Genomic DNA, 23627 nt, shown 5'->3' with positions numbered 1-23627 from the left:
TTTTTTGATTTTTTGCTGGATCCGATTTGCTAGTATTTTGTTCAGGAATTTGGCATCTATGTTCATCAGGGATATTGGCCTGTAGTTTTTTTTTTTTCTTTGTAATGTCTTTTCCAGGTTATGGAATTAGAGTTATGCTGGCCTCATAAAACAACTTTGGAAGTCTTCCTTCTTTTTGAATTTTTTGAAATAGTTTGAGTAGAATTGGTGTTAGCTCTTTTTTGAATGTTCGGTAAAACTCCCCCTTGAAGCCATCTGGGCCTGGGCTTTTGTTTTCTGGGAGAGTCTTGATTACATCTTCAATTTATTCTGTTGTTATTGGTCTGTTCAAGTTTTCTATTTCTTCCCAGTCCAGTTTTGGGAGACTATGTGTCTCTATAAAGTTGTCCATTTTGCTTGAATTTGTTGCCATATAATTGTTCATAGTAGTTGTTGATGATCTTTTGTATTTCTGTGGTGTCAGTTGTTACTTCTCCTCTTTCATTTCTCATTTTATGTATTTGGGTTCTCTCTCTGTGATTCTTGGTGTGTCTAGCTAAGGGTCCATCAATCTTGTTTATCTTTACGAAAAAACAGCTCTTTGTTCCATTGATCCTTTGAATTGTTTTTTGGACTCTATGTCTTTTATTTCTGCTCTGATCTTTACTATTTTCCTCCTTCTACTTGCTCTAGGGTTTTTTGTTGTTGTTGTTGTTGTTAGTTTGTTTGCTTTCTAGTTCTTAAAGTTGTGAGGTTGGGTAGTCTATTAGAGATTTTTCTTGCTTCTTGAGGTAGGCCTGTAGTGCTATCATCTTTCCTCTCAGGACTGCTTTCACTACATCTCATAGGTTTTGTGTTGTTGTGTGTTCATTTTCATTGGATTCCAGGAAGTTTTTAATTTCTTCCTTGATCTCCTCATTGACCCATTCATTATTTAATAACATGCTATTTAGCTTCCATGTGTTCAAATGTCTTTGCGTGTTCTTGTTGGAATTGATTTCTAGTTTCATGCCATTGTGATCTGAGAAGATGCTTGATATGATTTCAATCTCTTGAACTTGTAGAGCCTTAGTTTGTGTCCTAATATGTGGTCTATCTTTGAGAATGTCCCATGTGTACTTGAAAAGAATGTGAATTCTGTAGTTTTGGGGTGTAATTCTCTGTAGATATCTATTAAATCCATTTGGTGTAGTGCTTCATTTAGAGTCTGTGTTTCCTTGCTAATTTTTTGTCTAGAGGATCTATCCAGTGATGTCAGCGGGGTATTGACATCCCCTGCCATGATTGTATTGCTATCGATTTCTCCTTTGAAGTCTTCCAGAAGATTTGTGATATATTTTGGTGCTCCTATATTGGGTGCATATATGTTTATCAACGTTATATCTTCCTGTTGGATAGCTCCTTTCAATATTATGTAGTGGCCTTCTTTGTCTCCAGTTATGGTCTTCATTTTGTAATCTAATTTATCAGATATGAGTATTGCTACCCCAGCTTTTTTTTCCTTTCCATTTGCTTGGAAGATTTTTTTCCATCCCTTCACTTTCAACTTATATGAGTCTTTTGTTGTGAGGTGGGTCTCTTGTAAACAACATATAGATGAGTCATGCTTTTTCACCCAATCAGCGACTCTGTGTCTTTTTATCGGAGCATTCAATACATTTACATTTAAGGTGGTTATTGATATGTATTTATTTATTGCCATTTTAGTTTAGTGTGGTTCTATTTTTCTTCCTATTTCTCCTGCTAATTACAGCAGTTCTTTTAATATTTCTTTTAGTGCTGGTTTGGTGCTAATATATTCCCTTAGCCTTTTTTTTTTTTTTGTCTGGGAAGCTCTTTATTTGACCTTCTATTTTGAATGATAGCCTTGCTGGGTAGAATAGTCCTGGATTCAGATTCTTGTTTTTCATGACCTTGATTACTTCATGCCACTCCATTTTGGCCTGTAGTGTTTCTGTTGAGAAGTCAGCTGAGAGCCTTTGTAGGTAACCTGTTGCTTCTCTCTTGCTGCTTTTAGGATTCTCTGTCTTTAAATTTTGGCATTTTGATTACTATGTGTCTTGGTGTGGGCCTGTTTGGGTTCTTCTTACTTGGGGCTCTCCGTGCTTCTTGAACTTGAATGCCTTCTTCCTTCACCAAGTTAGGGAAGTTTTCAGTCACTATTTCTTCAAATATATTCTCTAACCCTTGCCCATTTTCTTCTTCTTCAGGGACTCCTATGATGCAAATGTTATTACGTTTCCAGTTGTCCCACAGTTCTCTTAAGCTATCTTCTTGTTTTTAAATTGTTTTTTCTGTTTGGTTTTCTGATTGGTTGATTTTTTTCTACCCTATCTTCTAATTCACCAATCCAGTCTGCAGCTTCCTCTACTCTGCTATTTAGACCTTCCAATGTGTTCTTTATTTCTGATATGTCATTCTTCATTTCTTCTTGGTGATCTTTAATTTTCAACTGGTTGATTTTCAATATTTCTTTGTCTTTACTCATGGTGCTCATGTCCTTACACATGCTGTTGAGGTTTTTCAAGATCATTGCTCTGAATTCTTGTTCTGTTAACTTGCTTAACTGCACTTCATTTATCTCATCTCCGGTAGAGGTCTTTTGTTCTTTCATTTGGCTTTTGTTTCTATGTTTCACCATTTTGGCTTTCACAGTGGGCTTTGGAGCCTGCCAAATTTTCCCTGTGGGTGTTGGTGTTCTGCTGTCTGTGGCTCCCTCTCCTGGATTTGGATGAGGCAGTGAGGACCCACGTAAGACACCACTGTGAAGTCTTACTTTCCTGGTTAGAGTTGCTAGCCCAGGGAATGGTCCAGTTATCCTCTAGCTTTTTGCCTGGAGGCTATTCTTATAGGTCACCTGAAGAACCCTAGTTTGTGAGTTGAATGAAAAACTCCCTCAGGTGCTCAGTGTAAGAGGATTTCCGGAGGTTGGGGCAGATGCTGGTTGTTAATGGGCCTCCATTAGCATTTCAATGGCCACCGGGTTGGGTTGAATCTCCAAGGGAGGGGCCACCACTTCTCCCCAGGGTCCTGGGAAGGAGTAGGATGACCACAGTCCTGCGTGGCTGCAACTCAGCAAAAGCTCTGAGAGCCCTCCAAATCCTGAGTCTCCTCACACAGTTCCAGTCCAGTCTGCCCTCCCTTTGCCAGAGCCCAAGGCGAGTGGCTGCTGCTATTCTAGCCTTTGTCCCGGCTCTGCACTCTGGAGCCACTTGGGATTTTAACCCGTGGGCGCTGCTCCCAGCTAAGGCCGTTGCTCTCGGACGAGTCCACTACCGATCCCGGCCCGTGCTGCCGCTCCCAGCCGAGGGCGCAGCCACTCCCAGCCGAGGGTGCTGCCGTTCCCAGCCGAGGCAGCAGCTCCCAGCCGAGGCCGCAGCAGCTCCCAGCCGAGGCCGCCGAAGCTCCCAGCCGAAGGCACAGCCACTCCCAGCCGAGGCCGCAGCCGCTCCTAGCCGAGGGCGCAGCTCCCAGTGGAGGCCGCTGCCGCTCCCAGCCACAGCTGACTGTGGCTCCTGGCCCCCTCTTGCGTCTCTGCAAACCTACCAGAATTAAGTCAGTGTCCCTGGTTATGTGGTTTTCCAAGTTGCTTTTCGGTTACCTTTTCCTGAGGATTTGTCTTTATTTTCGTTGTAATTCCAGTTTGGTCCTGGGAGATGGTCTGTGGAGCTCCATTCACTCCGCCGCCATCTCTCCTCGTCTCCGAGCCCTGTACTCAGTCTCAGCCTCTTCCTTATTCCGTCCCATGTTGGGGTCCTCAGAACATAGGGTGCTTAGCAATTATTTTAGCATATTTGAAGCAGTTTAAGGAGCTGATGGCCATGTTCAAATTTGTTGATGTTTACAAAATAAAACAGATTGATGACTAAAGGTAACCCTTCCTGGGTCAGTTTAATTGCTCAACATTAGGTGCGAATGATTTAGTGTAAATGTAGACTTTGTGTTGTTTGGTTAATAACACTTATTCTTGTGAAAGAAAGAGGTTTAGCCTTTGACCCAAATTCACATCACATACACCTGTGACTCACAGGAACAAGTTTGGGAGCCTAGGAGCGATAAGAAATTTGTGAAAATAATAATTATGGACAAATAACGTCCAGAAAATGAATTTTAAATACATTTAAAGGAATGTAAATACACTTCATATTCATTAAAATATTTAAAGGGGTATGCTCTCCTTCTTCCTGGATTTATACTTCTGTTACACATAAATACTAGACCTAAAACATTGCCAACTCTGTGGTTTTGCATTTCTACAAGTGAGGTATATTGAGAGTTGGTTAAGTCAATACTTAGATATTTCATTAATTTTCCATTTTTATGCTTCATTAAAAACAGTTGCTTGATTCCCTAGAACAGTCATTAAATCATATTTTTTCTTAATTTTTCAAATTATTATTACATGATACACAGGTTTGTCATGATCTCTTGTCTTTCACCTTTTTTCTCAGTGAAAGAAGCCCTGAGCCCTATCAAATTTAACAAATGGGGTCTCCCAGAAGTAGATCCAGAAACTATGCAGACCAGCGAACCAGGGGTGTTTGCTGGCGGTGACATCGTGGGAATGGCCAACACGACTGTGGAGTCCGTGAATGACGGGAAGCAGGCTTCTTGGTTCATTCACAAATATATACAGGTAGGCCTGTGCAATTGCTTCTGGTTAACTGTTTCAAATGGATAAGTACTTTATTTGTTTTTACTACTTCTGCATATCAATATTTCTATAATTTATAGAATAGCTATATATGTAATCAGTCACATTCCTATTTACTTGGAGAACATTTTTTTGATTTTTTGTGTGGAGTACAATTTTTGGTTGACCAGACATCGATGACCAGTCTGTTATTTCTTGGAAGAAATGAAAGTAGAATCAGAAAAGGCTCTTGGGCGAGGCCATTGAAACCTAGTGAATGTGTGACTTCAGCCTGTAGGATGGACACAGTGGGAAGGCAGACAGGCAGGAGGTTTGAAATGGTGAAATTGAACTGCATCCATAAAGAATAGAAGGTGTTCGTTTTTCCCTAAATATTTAAATCTGTTTATAGCTTTTGACATAAAAAGCATAGAGAATATTCACTATATTTTGCGATGATTGTGGTTTTGTAGTGCTTCCCAATGGTCACTTAAAAGGAATTTTAAGTGTATTTCTTTTTTTTACTTCACTGTTTTATTTTCATGCATCTGATAAAAGTGTACTGAGAAAAATGAGCAATTATTTTACTTAGCTTCTACTTACTCATGAAAAGAAAGAAACAGACTTTTGGGGATGATGCAAAGAGAAAGTGTACGTTCTTTGAAAATGCATATTGCTAGGAAAAATAGTGTTCGAAATATATGATGAAAAATCTGTGGCCAGTTCTAGTTTTGGGTTTGGCTTAGGATTCAGACTTATCAAAGAAAGAGTTTAATGGCCTTTTAAACTAGAGTAGAAGCAGAGGTAGCTAACAGTCTGTTTAATAAAACCTACCCTCCCATCGCCTGCCAGGTGTCACTGCAAAGCGCTAAGACTCAAAAGGAACAAACAGACGAAGTGACATGTTCCCCTCTCCACATTGTCACTAACTTAGTTCTGGCCTCTATGGCCCCTTAAGAATGACCCCCACCCCATCCAGTGCCCTGCTCTGCATCCAGGGTCATCTTCTCAGACACAAGTGTGTGCCTGATGTCCCTGGAACACCCTTCAGAGACTCCTGCTTGCACTCGAGATGCAGCCCAAACTCCTCAGCTTGTGATGTGATTTTGAATCCCCCACATACCAAGATTTCTTCAGAATCACATCTCTCCCCTGTTGCATCCATTTCATCTACCTGGACCCCGCTGGACCTGCAGGCCTTGCTTCCTCTTCCTCTTCCTCTTCCTCTTCCTCCCTGTGGTCGGTAGGACCCTCAGGACCCTCAGGTCCCCCAGGATAAGTTTCCTGGTCTGTCTCCACACAGCCAGTGACCATGCTTGTGTATCATTACATCCTCAGAATAAGCAGTGTGTTCATCTGTGAAGTAGGAAAAATGGGTACAGTGAGATCATTTATTTTATAGGAATTCAAAGAGGAGCTAAGAAAACGAATGGGTTTGTTACATAAGTTCATTGGCACTGGAAATGAATCGTTTTCTTGCAAATGTAGCACTCACTGGGAAGTACTTCGTAATGTCTGAACTGGATCCATGAGTGAAGATCTATGACACCTTGCCTTGTGGGTTACTTTAGTGTATTTGGGAGAAATGTAACACTAGATTGTGTACTTTACAAGATGACTTAATGCACACATTATAGTAATGACTCATACGTACGTTCATTGCAATTGGCTATGTAGGATTTCTTTGTAATATACTTTTCCAGATAAATGTGATTATTTAAAGACCTTCATGCTGGGATTGCAGCAATTCCCATAGCTGTCTGCGAAAGCTTCACTTAAATTTCATTAGTTAGTTTAATCGATCGCCCCTTGCTGAGTGCCAGCTGTCAGGCGCACACTTGGCTTTGGGAGGGCACCAGCACGGGTAGAGGGGAGTGTGGGAGGGAGGTTAGAAGTGTGATCTCTGAATGACGCAGACCTGGTTTCGAACCCAGTGCCAGCACTTTGAAAGGCTGTGACCTTGGACAGCTTGCTTACAGCTCCAGGACATGGTCTTCGGGATCAGTGATGGTTTGAGTTGCTGCCTGTGAGGTTGCGGAGGAGAGTGTGAGAGAGAATTCCTGGAGCGCTCTCCGCTGAGAGTCTGCGCTACAAGTGTAGGCTGGCTCGGGGAAATGTGCACAGGACTTTGAATAACTGTAAGCCAGTGTTTATTAAAATACATTTTATTTCCAAAATGTTATAGAATCTATAGACACCCTGTATACATTTTTTTTTCTAGCTCTCCCTCTCCCTTCCTCTCTCTCTAAAATCAATAAAGGAAAAAAAAATTTAAATCAAAATGTTATATAAAGACAGGATCTGACCTAGCACTTGCACGACCCTGATTCTGGGGAAGGGTGACTGTTTTCCTCTTTAAAGAATTTACTGTTGCCCTGGCCGGTTTGGCTCAGCAGTTAGAGCGTGGGCCCGCAGTTCCGAGAGACCCAGGTTCGGCTCCCACTAAGGGCGCACACCTGACTGCAGCCTGTCCCGGCCCTCGCTGGGGCCACGCAGGCAGCAGCCAGTCCGTGCGTCTCTCTTCTCTCTCACGTTGACAATGTTTCTCTCTCTCTTCCTCCCTCTCTCCCTCCATCCGAAGATGAATGCAAAGATGTCCTAGGGTGAGGATAAAAACAAAGGATTTATTATTAACACCTACAAGAAAAAGTGGCTATAAAAATGAAAGAGGGGAGGGGAGGGGAGGGGAGGGGAGGGGAGGGGAGAAAAAAGAGGCCGGACAAGCCCCTACCCCACACCCCTTGCTGCGGCTTTGTCTGCAGTTCACAGGTGCACTGCAGGTGTGCGCTCCCCTAGGTGGCCACGCCTATGCTCACACCCTGGTCTCCACCCTAGCCCAGCTCCGGTCAGTTACCCACCCTGTATACATTTTTTGTGAAACCCATTTGTTGTTTGTGTTGTTGTGGGCTATTGGAGAACATTTCCTTTGGATTGTTAAAATGGTAGAGAAACATTACAAAATAGGAGAAATGAATAGAAAGGCAAAGTATAGGGTTTTAACATAAAGATTGGAAGAGGCTATTTCAAGTCATTATAAAAGCTTTTTATTTAGCCATTTATTTCTTCATCTATATACGTCCATCTGTCTATCCATATCATCATTCATGCAAGATTTCATTGATTCATTCATTGAGCAATAAATGTAAAGAAACAGTGCCATCCGCTACAGATAGCACTAATAACTAGGTTTATAAATGTGAATTAAACCATGAAACTTGCCATTGACAATCTCATAGCCTGGTAGGGAAGACAGTCATGTAAACACACATTCACTACGATGGAATAAATGCAATAATAAAAACGTTAAGTCACGGAGTAGCGTGGGAGGGGTAATGACAGATTCTGTCTGGATGTGGGGTCAGAAAAGCATCACAGAAATGAAGGTACACATGGGGGGGGATAAGACAAAGGGGAGAACTCCTCCGTGGTTTGAATCGCTGGGACTTCAAGAGGCTGCCAGATGGGACCCTGCAGCGGCTGCCTGCACACAGGTTCCGGATGAGGGTGCAGCTGGCTGAGCGCCCCACCACGCTCTACTCACCAGCCATGGGGTGGTTTGCTGAGCGCGTCTGTTCGGAGGCAGGAGTGCCTTCCCGGGATGCTCAGAGGCGCTCCTCGCTCGGAAGCTCACACCTGCGCACGGCAGCTTCCCCGGTACCAACAGGCGGCCTGGCTGGTGGGGCCCTGAACACAGAGCATGTACGGGGAGCTGGGAGGCAGGGTCTGTAATTACGTGGGGTTGGGACAGGCTGAGAATACCCTGTTTAGGACTTCAATGTGGGTATGTGATGAGGCAGGATGTGGTAGGAAGTATTTGTATAAGGAAGTGCTACGTTCGGATCTGGTATTAATCTAGAGAAAAACGTTTTCTAATTTGTCAACATTTCCCTCCTTCAGAGACATTATTTTATGATATTAAATGTATTCTTCTTTAGTTAGCAATCCAGTGTGACCTTACTGTCATTTTTATATAATGCTAGTAAAGTCCGGGCATAGCTGAGTTTTCTCTTCCACTTGAATGAACATGGCTGAATGTCAGAGATAACTTGAACAGTATACCCACAGGAAGAGTATTTCACTGAAAGAATGACTATAGTGTGAAGTGAAAAAAATTTTATAAATTTTAAAATATATTTGTGCATGTACTTGCATTTTTCTAATGGACTTATTTAATCTGTATGCCTGTGTGCATGCATGCATGCCTGTGAATGTGTGCCTGTGTGTGTGCAACCGCGTGTGTGCATGTGCGTGTGTGTGTGCCTGTGTGGATGCATGTGTGCATGTACGTGTGTGCATGTGCAGGTGTGTGTGTACAGATGGATAGATAAAAGGTTCTGTATTAGAAAAAACATTTAACCACATCAACCTATCATAGTGATGTTCAGATTCAAGGATCACCCATGTGAAATCATTAGAGAAAAATATACGGTATGATACCATGGAAAGCTGAAGTTTCAGCTAGTAAATTCTAAAGTAGTCAAGAAACAGATCAATTTTGACTAAAGTTATTGGAGAAGATTCATGAAAGAAGAGGTCCCTGACTTTTATCCCTTGGAACATGCCTTCTGTATCCACTTGTCGGTCGTTGTAATAATGCTACTATTTGTTTGGCATCCATTAGACCTTGCACATTTTTTCTGGTCACAATGACCCTGTGAAATGAGTATCATCGTTCCTGTCTCACAGCTTTAGAAAAAGGCTGTGCAATGATGACGAGACCCATTCGAGGCCCGCCCGGTCAGTCGGGGCAGCGTGTGAACACAGGCAGTCTGTTTCCTCTCTCCTCTGAGCTGCTTCCCGGGTGCTTTTCAACTCTGCGTTCCTGTTCTTGCCGATCAGCATCCGTCCTTGACATCTTCCCCTGCGGTGTGTGTCAAAATGAAAAAATACAGTAAAGCACCGGGACTTTGAGGCCTCCTCTGCAGCTGTGTGTGACTTGATTTGGTTACAACGCAGCTGAACCAGGGTGGGTGAGTGGAGAGTGTGGACAGCGCGTCTCAGGACTCAAGAGATGGAACGAGAGGGGCATTCAGCTCACCTGGTATGAGGATACCTGGGCCTAACTGGTAATGAGACGTTTCAATTATATAGATAATCCACGACATTCAGTGAACACCAAACTGGTTACCTCCAGAACATTCATTTAAAAACACAGGAGTACAAAGAAATTCTCTTAAACTATGGAACAGACATCAGTTAGCTGTTCAATCAGGAAAAGTTGAAGTGGGGACCTGTGAGAAGGACATGCGTGCACATTAAATACGTGATTTTCATGTAGCAGCAGCGACCCTTTCACAGGGGTCGCCTGAGACATAATACAGTTATGAAGTAGCAACAACAATGATTGTGTGGTTGGGGTCAGCACAGCGTGAGGAGCTGTACCGAAGGGCCGCAGCAGCGGAAGGGTGGGAACCGTGTAGCAGAAATGTCTCTGCCTCTTCACTTCTCTTACAAAGTGGATGCCCGTGCCGTTCGAACCAGGGACTGGCGTCCCATCGTGCTTCCTATCTAAGCCTATTTATACTACACTGTCTGCAACTTGCAGTTTTGTTATTAAAGTGGAGGAACATCTCCACTTTACATATATACATATGCACTCCAGAAAATTGCTTTGTTTAACATGCAGTAGCCCTGCCATCATTTTCCTTGACCCACACCAAATCAATAGCAATTTTTGTGACATGCTTTATTACACCTTTCGAAAACATGCAACTTAGTTTTTACAGAATCAGCTGTTTTTTCATGTTCATATAACTTGCCAATTTATGTATTTTTATTTACATTTCTAACCAATGCAAATGATTTAGAGAGAGGAAGAGAGAGAGAGAAACATCGATCATTGCCTCCCACACTCACCCCAACCAGGGATGGAACCTGCAACCTGGCTCTGTGCCCTTCCGGGAATTGGGTCCGCCAGCTTTTCCGTGTACAGGACAGTGCTCCACCCGATGAGCCACACTGGCCAGGGTACACTGACTTCTAAGCACAGAACTAACCAGTGGGCGTAGAAAGTTCATAGGCAAACGGGAGCCATGCTCATGACAAAGATTCATTACTTCCTGGCCATCCTAGTGCGTCTCACGGAGGGAGTGGGGGGAAGGGCTGGACCAGCCCAGTGAGTCTGGTAAGCACAACCAGCTTGCTGCAGGGAGTCTTTGATGTGCCAAAGAGATAACTTCACACCAGATGCTATATGCTTATGAAAATACAGTCATTACTTTGTTCTAATATGAGAACATGAACAAATTTAGTCACAAAGTAGAAAGAGAAGGGCGGTATGATATGTTACCATGCTAAGTTCTCCACTAGAACCAACTCAGAGTCAGAACACAGACTAAGTTCTTCCAAATTCTAATCCCAGATCAGAAGCTCCTTTCCCTAAAGTAGTCCTGGTAGTCCTGAGAAGGCAATTTTATTAACATGGGGCATTTTGTCAAATAAAGCCCATCTAAATATATAAAAATTATAATTTCAAAGCCTACTGGTTTGATTGCCTCATTAGAGGCAATTATTATCCTGTGAATCAGAATTCTATTCTCAACTCACAGTCTCTTAGATGCAACATTTAAAAAGCACAGCTTTCATTACTACCGTGGTCAACTCAATTTACATGCTGCTGCCGTAAACGCGGTTGTAGTGGCAGAAAGATAAATATTGAGAGAGAGACAAAGATAAGAATTATTTTTGAAGGATAAATATAGAATGAACAGGTTAGGACAGGGATTCAAACAAAGGAGATAATTTATAGAGTGGTTCTTCAAATACAAACAATAAAAAAAAAGACCTGTTTTCTTTTAGGTAGAATTCATCTCATGAAAACCAAACAATTATGAGGAAACTGCAAAGGGTAGGAAAGGAGGCATTGTGACATTAAACATCAAACCTTTTTTTTTTTTTTTTTTTTTTGGTTACTATGTTTACAAGTGACTTTAGGAGTCACTGAATACTTAGTATAAAATAGTGGAAGTTGAACAGCTGTTGAATATTGTTTATTGGCAGCCAGCATTGGAGGTCAGTTTTCAACAGCAACAAAAAGTTAATTTTTCTATTATCAGTTTAGTTTCAGTCCTTCAACTATATACCCGAGTTTGTCTGTGTGCATGTTTCCTAATGACATTCTTTTTTTCTTCTGTACGCTTTGTCCTTTATTAAAATATGCTGTATTCTTATAAGTATCCATATCAAGGTGCCTGATACTATTTTGATTATTTAATTTATTAATGTATATTATTCTTCCCAATTTGTCAGTGGCCCCTGATTCTAATTTCTGTGTGTGGCAGAATGATCTTACACAAGGTATACACGTGCGCATTCTGGCATCTTACTGGAACAGAAGGGTCTTTTTCAGCCCTCCTATAAGGTCACAGGGCACAAGTATCTGTTAGTTAAAACTTTCTGCAGTTTTGTTTTCCAGCCCAACAGTAAAGCTGCTACATTTTAATGAAGGGTACAATAAAGTTCTCTCACGGTGAATGTGGTTCTACTCAGTTGTGTAGAGAATATGGCTATATATATAAATATTTTTTTTAAATTCTTCACCTGAGGATAATTTTTCATTTATCATCAGACACAGTGGGAGGGAGGGAGGGAGGGAGGGGGAGAGAGAGAGAGAGAAAGAGAGAGAGAGAGAGAGAGAGAGAAATATTGATGTGATTAGAGACACATCGACTGGCTGCCTCCCGCACGACCCAACCAGAGCCAAGGATGAACCGCAACCAAGGTACATGCCCTTGACCAGAATCGAACTCATAACTCATTGGTCCAAGGGCTGATGCTCTAACGCTGAACCAAACCAGCCAGGGCAGAGAATATGACTATATTTTTTAGCAGGTGTTTGTAAAGTTCTTCAAAACTATCATAAATCCCTTGCGTTGAAGACCCCCTTTGCTGCTGCATGAGGTACTGTGTGTTTTCTTCCAGGCCATGGAGGCACAACAGAACCACTGGTCGTTGAGGGAGCTAGGTATCTCAGACACCTGGTACTGAGCTGCAGAGCCTCACGCCCCTGGTCGCTGGTTCAGATCTCCCAGGTCAAGAGTGGCAGGAAGGCAGCTCCGTCCGATGGCAAGCTCTGTGAAAGGAGTTTGTGATTCCCACACGCAGTGGGGAGTCTCATGCCATGGCCCACCCTTCGTGAGTCAGTGCAGTGCTAGCTGTGGTGTCCGTTGGAAGAGAAAGGGGTTCGATCACTGCTAAGTGCTTCCGTTGTTTCATGTGAGCTGAGCATCCTCCTGGTGAGGTGTTGGTGGAATGGCACGGAGAACAAGGCCTGTGCCTGTGGGTTTGAGACAGGCCGGTCACATCCCGAGGACTCTCTCTGCCATCGTTAATGAGGAACAATTCGGCACCACTGAATGGACTTCCGCAAAGCAATTCCAGTCCCATTGGGTGATTAATGCAAGATGCAGAGTGACGACATTCGTGTCTTCTGTTTCCTCGGTGTCCTTCTGCATGTTTTTTAAATCTTTCATTTTCCATTTTAATCCTGTTGTTATTGCATGTGCATTTGGACCATGACTGAACATTTAGAGGCCTGTGTATACCTGTCAGTCTTTCACTTGAGAAGTGCTGAGTTAACAAGCTGGAAGAGAAGACTAAGTCAGGGAATTGAAGTTGAGCACAGTGCCGTATAGTTAATTAAATTGTGTGCTCATTTCAATGAATGAAATCTTTCACTTTCTGCCACTTTTAAAGTTTGAGATTATGTGAAGAATTTTGTCTAATATCTTTACTGTCCAGTCAGGTTATTAACACTTTCCTTTTTATAATTTTTTTCCCTTTATTGATTTTAGAGAGAGGAAGGGAGAGGGAGAGAGAGAGATAAACATCGATGAGAGAGAACATCGATTGGCCGCCTCCTGCATGCCCCTCACTGGGGATCAGACCCACAATCTGGGCATGTGCCCTGACCAGGAATTGAACCAGCGATCTCTTGGTGCAGCGGCTGATGCTCAACTAACTCTGAGGCACACCGGCCAGGCAGGTTATTAACACTATCTGACTTGGAATCTCTTTAAAAAGAATTATCTTCCTGGAGAGGAAACAGGCAAACGTTTGTACCAGAAAGATTTATAAGAGTCTAGCATTTTCTTACCACTGGAATATTTACAGTTTTATTTTCTATTGGGCTCAATGATTTTCAAAATGAGCCTACATTGTTGTGTTGTTAGAGTTTTAAAGCTACTCGAGTCATTTTTATGATGTGAAAATACCTAAAGAATGGCCATAACCGTGCCTCATGTTACCAATTTCCACCGTGGACAAAGACGAGCAGCTGCTAAAACAGGAGTGGCTGGGACTTTAGAAAACAAACTGAGAAGGACTCTTCGTCTAGGTCTCTGCTGCCTCCAAGACCTTCAGTGCCAACTTTAAGTAAAAGACGCTTGTGATTAGCGCCTAAAATACCACTTTAACTCCACATCTTCAAAGGCATTCTTCTGCCCTGAAATATCCCCGTGGATTCTGCAATGTCTGAAGACTGATGATTTGGAATGAGAGATGCAACCCCACAGCTGCGCGCCGGAGCGTCTACGCTGTGCCCTCTGCAGGCTCCGAGGGGCTCCCCTCGGCCCCCCAGGACGCGGATGGGAAAGCCTGGGGCATCGGGGAGCCCCAATGCCGAGTGTCTGCGCTGTGCCCTCTGCAGGCTCCGAGGGGCTCCCCTCGGCCCCCCAGGACGCGGATGGGAAAGCCTTGGGGCAGCGGGGAGCCCCGATGCCGAGTCATCTCCCCAGCTGTAGGTGGCTGGCCGGCCACCAGGCATTCGTCTGGGTGCGCAGCCCTGTGAAGTGTGGGCGCGGCCGCAGAAAGGCTGTGACTCGGTGGACAGTGCCCGGCCGCGGAGCTGCTGGCGGGCAGGGACTCCGTCCTGTGGTTCCCAGTGACAGCCGAGTGCGGCGTGTGCGCTTACAGCATGGAGTGTTCAACAGCACAGAGGTGGGGTTCCTGGTTCAAGGACTAAAACCCTTCCAAATCCTAGGTACCTGATCTTGACCTTCACTGCTTGCATCTGTAAAAAGGATAAAATTATAATTTTTGATGGTTTGAAACCCAAATAATACATGTGAAAAATAAATAATCTAATTTATTAAATGCCCGTTATATGCCAATTATCTTTTTAGGGGTTTAACATTCTCATTGTACTCAAAATCACCTTAGGAAAAACATTTTTCCCCATTTTGCAAATTAAATGCTGTGGCCCTGGGACCATTGGGGTCAAACACGTAAGGTGCTGGTCAGGAAGCTGAGGGGCAGACTCTGAAAGGAAGTCCGAGTAAGAGGAGAGTCCGTTCAGGAGTATAGAACTATCTTAAAGCACCTAAAAATAAATACATGAAAGATCCTCAAAGACATAAAGAGCAATAACATCCATACACAAGAGCAGGAGAGACTGAGACCTTTCTTAAAGGGTTCAGACGAGGGATGGCCATGCCGGGCTGCAGCTGGTGTTTCCCTCCCGTCCCTGTTCCTCCTGGGCCACCTGCCTCTTCTCTGGGTTCTCTCTGGCTGAGCATCGCTGGGCAGGTGGAAGGCACCTGTGTGGTGGGTGCCTGCCAGGACCTGGGCTCTGCCCCAGACAGCCAAGGAGACCAGGGTGCTGGACATTGTGATCCAGCCGCTAGTCCTCAAAGTGACCTTTCATTTTCGGACCACGTCCCATGTGCTGCAGTCAGTGCAGCCGACTGCGCCCACTGGGGTGTCACCTCTAGTGGGTTTGCGTGTCAGTTTTTCTCCTTGTGGTATCCTGGGTGCCTAGAGCAACGCCTTCCACATAGTAGGTGGTTGGCCAATAAAATGCCGAGTTGATGAGTAGGATAGAAGACTCGATTGCGGAGCACGTGAGGTGTAGGGAGAGGCTGTGTGACTCTGCTTGGCTCAGTGATAAACATGACCCCAGGCTGTGACAGGTGGGGGAGCAGACCACAGAATGGAGGGGATGTGAGCACTCTGGCTGCTGTTTCTCTGCCTCTAGCCTCACGGCCGTCCTGCCCATGAGCTGGGTTTATGTATTATTGACTGGGGGGGGGGGGGCATCATGTGTTGCTCCACTTATTTACGCATTCATTGGTTGATTCTTGCATGTGCCCTGACTGGGGATAGACCCCACAATTTTGGCGTATGGGGACGATGCTCTAACCCGCGGAGCTACCTGGCCAGCGTCACATGAGGTGTTTCAAGGACAAGACAAATGAGGTTGAAAGAGGCCTAACTGGGTAGTGTAGTGTCACAATGTGACTTCTGAGCTGCTACATGGCTTTGTCCTGGCATCCCATCCCACCCAGCCTGTTCCAAGGACTTGTCCCGGAAATACAAGGGTTAATAGGTCAGTACAAAGGCAGATCCTGGCTGGTAGGTTGTTGACTTACAATTGTGAGCATTTTATTTCAAGCCTCAATATTTGGCGCTGCTGCCGTCACCTCACCTTTCTGAAATGTCAGCCTCTTTTATTCCCTCACCTGATCGCACCGCCTCCTTTGTGCGGCATGGCTTCGATGGCACCACCCTGAGCCAGTCACCAGGCTCTTCTCACTCTGGTCATTGACAACTTGTCCCCAGGTGTCACCCCTTTGCCCCCGGGTCTGATACAGTCATTATCACCTTCTTGATTGACACTTTAGAAAATTTGTCGACATGTTATTTATTATTTTGGGGGATCTTTGGCCAACTTACAAGCCATTTCTTAAAGTCAATTCACTATTGTCTGCTTCTGTAACCCGCTTTGGGCTGTGTGACTTGGGGGCTCAGTGGGTCGGGCGGGGGCTGCTTTCTCCTCGGCAGTGCTACAGTTACAGGGTAAAAGAGACCAATGTCACGGCGAAGCTCAGTTGATAACTTGGACCATTCACTTCAAAGTCAGAAAGGAGCAGTCTCTGCAGATGCGCCAGTGCCTCGGCCACAGCTTCTGGAGCTGTCATTTCACTAAGGACGCCGCCATGGGCACCAAGTGCAGGCCTGCCCAGCCCCAGCCGCACGCCTCCCGACCCCACACTCCGCCTTCTGGGTCTGAGCAGAACCCACTTAAAGATGTATTACATTGGGTTCCTGGACCCAATTCTAACCTGTGTGTGTGTCAGGAGGCAGGTTCCCCACAGCACCAAGCAATGCTCAGGACATTGTCCTCCAACTGGACTAAATTCAGAGATTAAGTACCTGGAGATGGTGTCAGATCCCACAGGTAAGGGGTCAGTCCTACAAGACCCCCCCCCACACACACACACACTTCAGATGTCATCATAAGCCCAGGTTTTCACCTGTGCTTCTGACCCACCGGCTATAGGTTGGAGGTTCCAAGACTTCCTCCAACTCAGGAAGCCAATCCTGAGCCCAGGTTGTTACCTGCACTCCTGGCTGCCTGGCTGTGGATCAGAGGTTCCTACCACCCCTCCTTGGGTTCAATTAATTTTCTAGAGCAACTCACAGAACTCAGGGTAAGTTAGTAAATTCCAAGCATTTTGGAAGCAGTGTTTCTGTTATAAATCACAATCTCTCTCTCTCTCTCTCTCTCTGTGATGCTTTTGTCTCTTTTCTTTCTTCCCCACTATCACACTGTAATGTGAGGTCCATGCAACCAGAAAATGTCCTTGGCTCACTGCTGGGCTCCTTGGCTCACTGCTGGGCTCCTAGCACCTGGTCACAGCGTCTAGTATATAGTAGGCATTTCATAAACAGTGTTGAAAAGTCGAATATGCGGAAGAAACCTTTCTGGTCATGAAACATGAGCTCTAGGAAGCAGTTTTCAGGTCCACTGGGCTCACTGGGGGTTCTGCCTTAGGGTGTTGTCTTAGTCAGTTCAGCTGCCATAACCAGGGACCACAGACGGGGTGCTTGAACCCAGAAACGTATTTCCTCTCATTCTGGAGGCTGCGAATCTGAGGTCAGGGTGCAGCATGGTTGGGCTCTGGGGAGGGCTCTCCTCTGGCTGGTAGAGGGCACTTTGTTGCTGTGCCATCACCATGGCAGAGAGAGAGAGGAGGAGAGAGTGAGCTCTCTCTGCTGTTTTTTAAAGACACTAGACCCATCACGAGGGCCTCACCTCCATGAGTTCATCTAAACCTAAGTAACTCCCAAAAGCCCAGTCTCCAGATATCACCAGTTTGGAGTTAGAGCTTTAACATACGAATTTGGGGAGAGATCAGTTCAGTGCACAGAGGTCAGGCCAGGTGAAGAGCAGCCAGCGCCAATACGCAGGAAGAGTCGCAGGTGGCTGGGGTCGTGCCCACCCGAGAGCCGTCGGAAGTTTGGGGAGGGGGGCAGGATGGTGATGGACCTTGCAGGCTGCAGTGAAGAGTTTGCATATGCAAAGTGCAAAGGGACTCTAGTGAAAAGTTCTGAACAATCACGTTTGTGTGTTTGAAAGGCTTCTCTGGTGCAAAGTGAGGGGTGGTTCCAGCAGGTGGGAAGGAACTCGGGGAAACCGGAGGAAACGGGTAGGAAGCAGTCCCAGGGAGAGCTACTGGTACCCGTGAGAATAGGTGGAACTGTGTGGATTCCCGAATTTGGGAGATGGTGTCCTTAGGAGGGAAATGGGGAATGAGAGAGAAGAGATATCAAGAATGATACACAGAGTTGTTCCATAAAGTCAATAAGTAGGGGAAAGTGAGGAGGGGTTTTTGCACGATGCTGCCTAAAGTTTCGTAAGGGCTGAGAGTTGGGGTGGAGGTTGAGTTCAGAGGGAGGAAAGATGCCATCCATTTGAGTTAATATCATTTAACTTTGTATCCTTTTTCAGTGCTCAGGTTACAAGTATTAAGAGCAAAGTGACTATATCCTTTAAAAAGTGAATAAAATGGGATCTTTATAATTATAGTTTTTGTTAATCCTCACCCGAGGATATTTTTTTTCATTGAATTTTAGAGAGAGTGGAAGGAAGGGAGTGGGGAGAGAGAGAGACATCGATGTGAGAGAAACACACTGATTGGTTGTCTCCTGCATGCACCATGATTTGGGGAGGATATCGAACCTACAAACCAGGTTTGTGCCCGCAACCGGGAATCAAACCTGAGACCCTTCGGTTCGAGGGCTGATGCTCTAACTGCTGAGCCACACCAGCCATGATGAGATCATTACTTTTAAGAAACATTTCTATAGCCTTATGTCTTTTCTAAAGTTTTCATTACAAATTGCAGTCTCTCAAAATAGGGAAATGGAATTTGATTTTATGTTATAATTATAATCACTGTACGTAGGCCTTTCCTTGGAAGAAACTAATCCAAATTAATTTCTGCTTTGCAAGTTTTTTCCCTCCTCAAAAGATATTTCTTCAAAGGGCAAAGTAACTGAGCTGGAGTTAATTAATGCATTAATCCAGCTTACGAATTAATCTGGCCGTAAGTAGCTGCACAATGCTACTTATTCTTTGCCATAGAATAGTCTTAGAATGGATGCTTCTAGAGCAGCTGTACCCCAAGATAGGGACCATTGTAGTTATATCACAATGAAATATAAATAAAATGAGTAAGTGAAAGCTTTTTGATGGGTTTAAATGGGATGGAACATGGTGGGAATGATTCTCTCTTCTTCAATCAAAACAACCCTACCAGTGGTCTTGCTTTTAACAGTGCTTTTTAAAAAAAATTATTCTAGTAAAGCAAATTAGGAAAAAATGCAATTGGAATACATAATTATGATGTGATTTGCTTTTCCCCAACAATGTAACAATTATACATGCAAATTTCTCTGTCTCTAATTCCACGACCCAGCCAGTATAGCAGGAGAGCTCCTGGGACCAGGAGTAACAGTATAATGACATAATAATGGGCCAGTGTTGTTGAAGATTCTATTTTTTTTCCCCATTCTCAAATGAAAGGAAGTAGGATTGATTTTCTTATCAATATCTGAATGGCATTTAAAAAAAATTTTGATAATAGATTTTCCAGCGTGTGTGTGTGTTTATGTGTGTGTGTGTGTGTGTGTTCGATTGAACCATCATGAATAATTTTCTGGTCAGTTCCATTTTGAGAACATTAGCACTTTAGAGAAATGATGTTTCTGTAAAGAGGGACATCATGATATAATGCAGTAAGTGTAAGCTCCCAAGTCAGGTCTTGTCCATCACTCATCAGCTGCTTATCTTTGGACAAGTTGTTTACTCTCCTCGCTTTCTTACTCTTCAGTAGGAAATAGCGCCTGATTCAAAGAGTTGTGATCAAAAGAGAGAATAAGTGAAAAGCATCCATCCCCGGGTCTGGTATAAGGATCATTTGCAAATAGACAAGTATGTTGCTGATTCTGAGGATAATACAAGGGGCCTGTTTTACAGCAGGCCCCGACATTTAGATAATGTGCTGGTGGTCGTCACACCCAATACCTTATAAGCAGATCAGGGTCCCCTTATGAGCCCTTCTAGAGTGCCCCCTGGCTCACGATGTACTTGCTTCTTCTAAAAGAACCCCGTCACCATGTACTTGAAGAAGGTAGACTGAGGAATCTCTCGCCTGAGAACTGGGAATGAGAAGCCATCACCTGCGAACCAGTGATTCAGCCTCAGGTGCCCATCGCAGTCCTCCCCGGCGGGAGTTAAAAGTCACTAATGCTGAAGTCCTCCTCTGAGCGATTCTGATGGAGTTAGTGTGGAGTCTATCAGGCCCGGACAGCAAAATGTTTAAAATTCTCGGAATGTTTTTATTATTATTATTATTATTATTATTATTTTCTTTTTATCCTCACCTGAGGACATTTTTGCATTTTTCTTCAGGTAGAGTGGGAGGGAGAAAGGGAGGAGGAGAGAGAGAGAGAAACTTCAATGTGAGAGAGAGACATCCACTGGCTGCCACTGGCACGACCCAACCAGGGCCGGGGACAAACTGCAACCGAGGTACGTGCCCTTAGCGGGAACTGAACCCAGGACTCTGGTCTGCAGGCCGATGCGCTAACCACTGAGCCAAACCAGCCAGAGCTCTCAGAATGTTTTTAATATGTAGAATTAAAAATGACTGGGCAAGACCTATAAATTATCAACCCTTCTGGATAAAGGAGCAGAGGAGGCCCATTGGCAGACAGGAGAATAAACTAGAAGCTTGTAGGGGAGGAGAGGGAAGCACAGATCACCGGACCCCTGCCTTCCTGGAGGCTCAGCTGCTTGCCTTCATGAGATACCTCTGTACCCTCATAGTAACCTTCTGAGGATAGTTTTGTCACTTGCAAACAAAGACGTCCATTCTAAGCTGGAAGTTAAAAAGTACAGAGGGCAGAAAAATGCTTGACTTTAAGCTGGATGTGGCAACATTGTGAGGTCCACGAATTTTTACATCGCTTTAGACGAGAGAATTATAGCATGCGCGTGTTCACATACTGACTTCCTGCGCAGAGCAGTTATTTACCATTCCCACTAGATGGCCCTTCTGAGAGCCTTTCCTAAATTCAAGCCTTCAGAGGTAAGAGTTGAATGTTACTCCCCATTAGAATCATGAGATATAATGGACTTTCATATGCCTGGAACACAGCTGATAGTTACTGCATTTAAACTGATTATCATCTTACTACGAACTGGTCTGAAAGAGAGACTAAGTACCCAAGGTCACTAGTCCAGTGCATTCAACAAATATTTTGAGTGTCCATGGACAACGGCGTGGTGATCGCTGGGTAGAGGGTTGTTGGGAGGTGGAGGAGGGTATGGGTGGATAAATGGGGACAGACAGAGATTTGACTTGGTGGGTGAGCACACATGCAGTGTACAGATGGTGTGCTGTGGAATTGTGCACCTGAAACCTGCATAGTTTTGTTAGCCAGCATCACCCCAATACATTCAATAAAAAGTAGGAAACAATATTTGAGTGTCTCTGCCAAGTGCTATCCTGGGTGCCGAAATTCCATTAGGCAGGAGGAACGGCAGGTGAGCAGACCAGGCAGTGTGGTGAGGGTGGCTGTGCTCGGCTTCCTAGTGGAGATGGTTCTGGAAGGTTTGGTTGGAATGTTCAAAGCAGAAAAACCAGGCAGGAAAGAACATTGTCTGGGAAAAAGTCAAAATGCATAGATCCATTAATGCTGCTGATTTGTTTGAGAAGTTATATGAGGCTTACTAGTCTGACAGGACATGTTGTGAGTGATAGTAGATGAGACTAGAAAGGTGTGATGGGGAGGAGCCCACTCACAACTGGGATCCTATAAACCAGCGGTTCTCAACCTGTGGGTCACAACCCCTTTGGGGGTCAAACGACTCTTTCACAGGGGTCATCAAAGACATAACTGTAGCAAAATTACAGTTATGAAATAGCAACAAAAATAATTTTATGGTTGGGGGTCACCACAACATGAAGAACTGTATTAGAGGGTCCCAGCATCAGGAAGGTTGAGAACCACTGGGTAAACTAAGGAGTTCATGTGGGAGGGAGAGGACAGACAGAGACACCTGACAAACAAAAGGCCTGACGAAATCTTCAGGAACCTCCCAGTAGTCAGAGAGAGGTCACGCTCAGCAAACAGCGACTGCCTCGTGGTACCGCGCACTTTGCATAAGTGTTGCTCTGAAGTGTTTCCAGTCATGCAAGTGCGTTTGTAGAGTGCTCCCTCACAGTGGGACTTCCATAGTGGAGGCCAGTGGAAGGCTGCAGTAGTACCTGGCTGGTACCTGTTTGGTTTCTGAAAAGAGAATCGGTCACGCATGTGAAGACATTGCCCACCTCCCAAATGAAATGTCCCCCTGAGCGCTCCTGTGAGCTCCTGAGTTGGCCAGTATCCTGATGAGGTCGGAAGTCAGGTGCCTGGCGTTCCTGCTGTTGTGCTGACCGTGATGCAGGAGAAGAGACAGGGTCATGTCAGGTGGCTTTCCTACAGTCTCACTAGCAGTGTGAGATTTCTGGATGCTGAATTGGCCTCCCGACTTGCTGTCGCCCCTCTCTCTAAGCAGTACTGACAGTTTCACAAATTAAGTTCAAAAAGGCTGGGTTAATGGGACCAGGGAGGTACATTCTGAAATGATTCCCTTTCATGTTGGAATCTCAGTATGTTTTAAATAGAGTTTTCGTTTGTTTCTTTCATTGACTGTGTTTCTGCTGATGCTCTCTCTGCCACTTTTCAAATGGGAGGGGATGGCATTGTATCAGTTCGGGTCCCTGCTGACTGACTCCTTGCCAGTTCCCATCACTGTACACCGACTGGTGTGAGCTCGCAAATTCAAATGCTGGGTTGCAGTGATCTTTGTAAAAGATGATGAAAAAGCAGCTCTGACACAAGAACAATTCCTGGCCGCTTTTCTTTGCAGTCACAACACGGAGCTGCGGTTCCTGCCAAGCCCGAGCTGCCCCTCTTCTACACGCCCGTGGACCTGGTGGACATCCACGTGGACATGGCGGGGCTGCGGTTCCCCAACCCGTTCGGGCTCGCCAGCGCGACGCCTGCCACCAGCACCACGATGATCCGCAGAGCCTTCGAGGCCGGCTGGGGTTTCGCCGTGACCAAAACGTTCTCTCTGGATAAGGTAAGAAAATGCTTCCGAGGGCATGTTTCCGTGTCTGTCGTGTATTTCAGTCAGGTCGTGAACACTGTCACAGAAGGAGTTTTCTGACCAAGCAATAGTCATCAGGAAACTACCAGACAAGCCCTCTGAGTACATGTCAGTTGTTACTTTCCTTTGATTCCTCTGCCCCAGTGGAGGGGGGGCATATATTTATCATGTTGCTTTGTCTAGAAAGCATGAAAAATATAAATATTACACAAGTGTCTGTTTCATTTAATAATTGCCATCAGCGGAGTTCTTCTTCCTGCAGTGTTCATTGTTCTGTGGGTTCTGGACATGTGCGAATGAGGACAAGCGCCCCTCTCGGCGTGAGGCCCGGTGGGGTTGGCGTGGGCACCGTGCGAGATCGAAGTCATGCCCGAGGAGGCCCCGTGCACTCATTGGCGCTGGTCACAGATAAGATTGTTCTTGAATGTTTAAATGCAGAACCTTTCCCCCAAATACACACGCCTGAGTCTATTTTGGCCCGATGTTGACTTTGAGCTCACAGTACCAGTGGACATATTTATCAGAAAATAAACTATGTATTTCACTTGAGATCTAGTTTCTCCAAAGCACACA

General features: G+C 44.8%; 1 protein-coding gene across 1 annotated transcript in view; it reads left to right on the top strand.

Moving 5' to 3' along the window:
- Positions 1-23627, top strand: part of DPYD (dihydropyrimidine dehydrogenase) — a 587465-nt gene that overhangs the window by 279131 nt on the left and 284707 nt on the right. The window contains exons 12-13 of the mRNA XM_036272711.1: positions 4431-4615; positions 22812-23027. Coding sequence (XP_036128604.1) covers positions 4431-4615; positions 22812-23027 — 401 coding nt within the window. The remainder of the gene's footprint in view (positions 1-4430; positions 4616-22811; positions 23028-23627) is intronic.

Source organism: Molossus molossus, unplaced genomic scaffold, assembly GCF_014108415.1.
Source record: "Molossus molossus isolate mMolMol1 unplaced genomic scaffold, mMolMol1.p scaffold_m16_p_20, whole genome shotgun sequence".
Taxonomy (NCBI): domain Eukaryota; kingdom Metazoa; phylum Chordata; class Mammalia; order Chiroptera; family Molossidae; genus Molossus; species Molossus molossus.
This window is presented reverse-complemented; position numbering and strand designations above follow the sequence as displayed.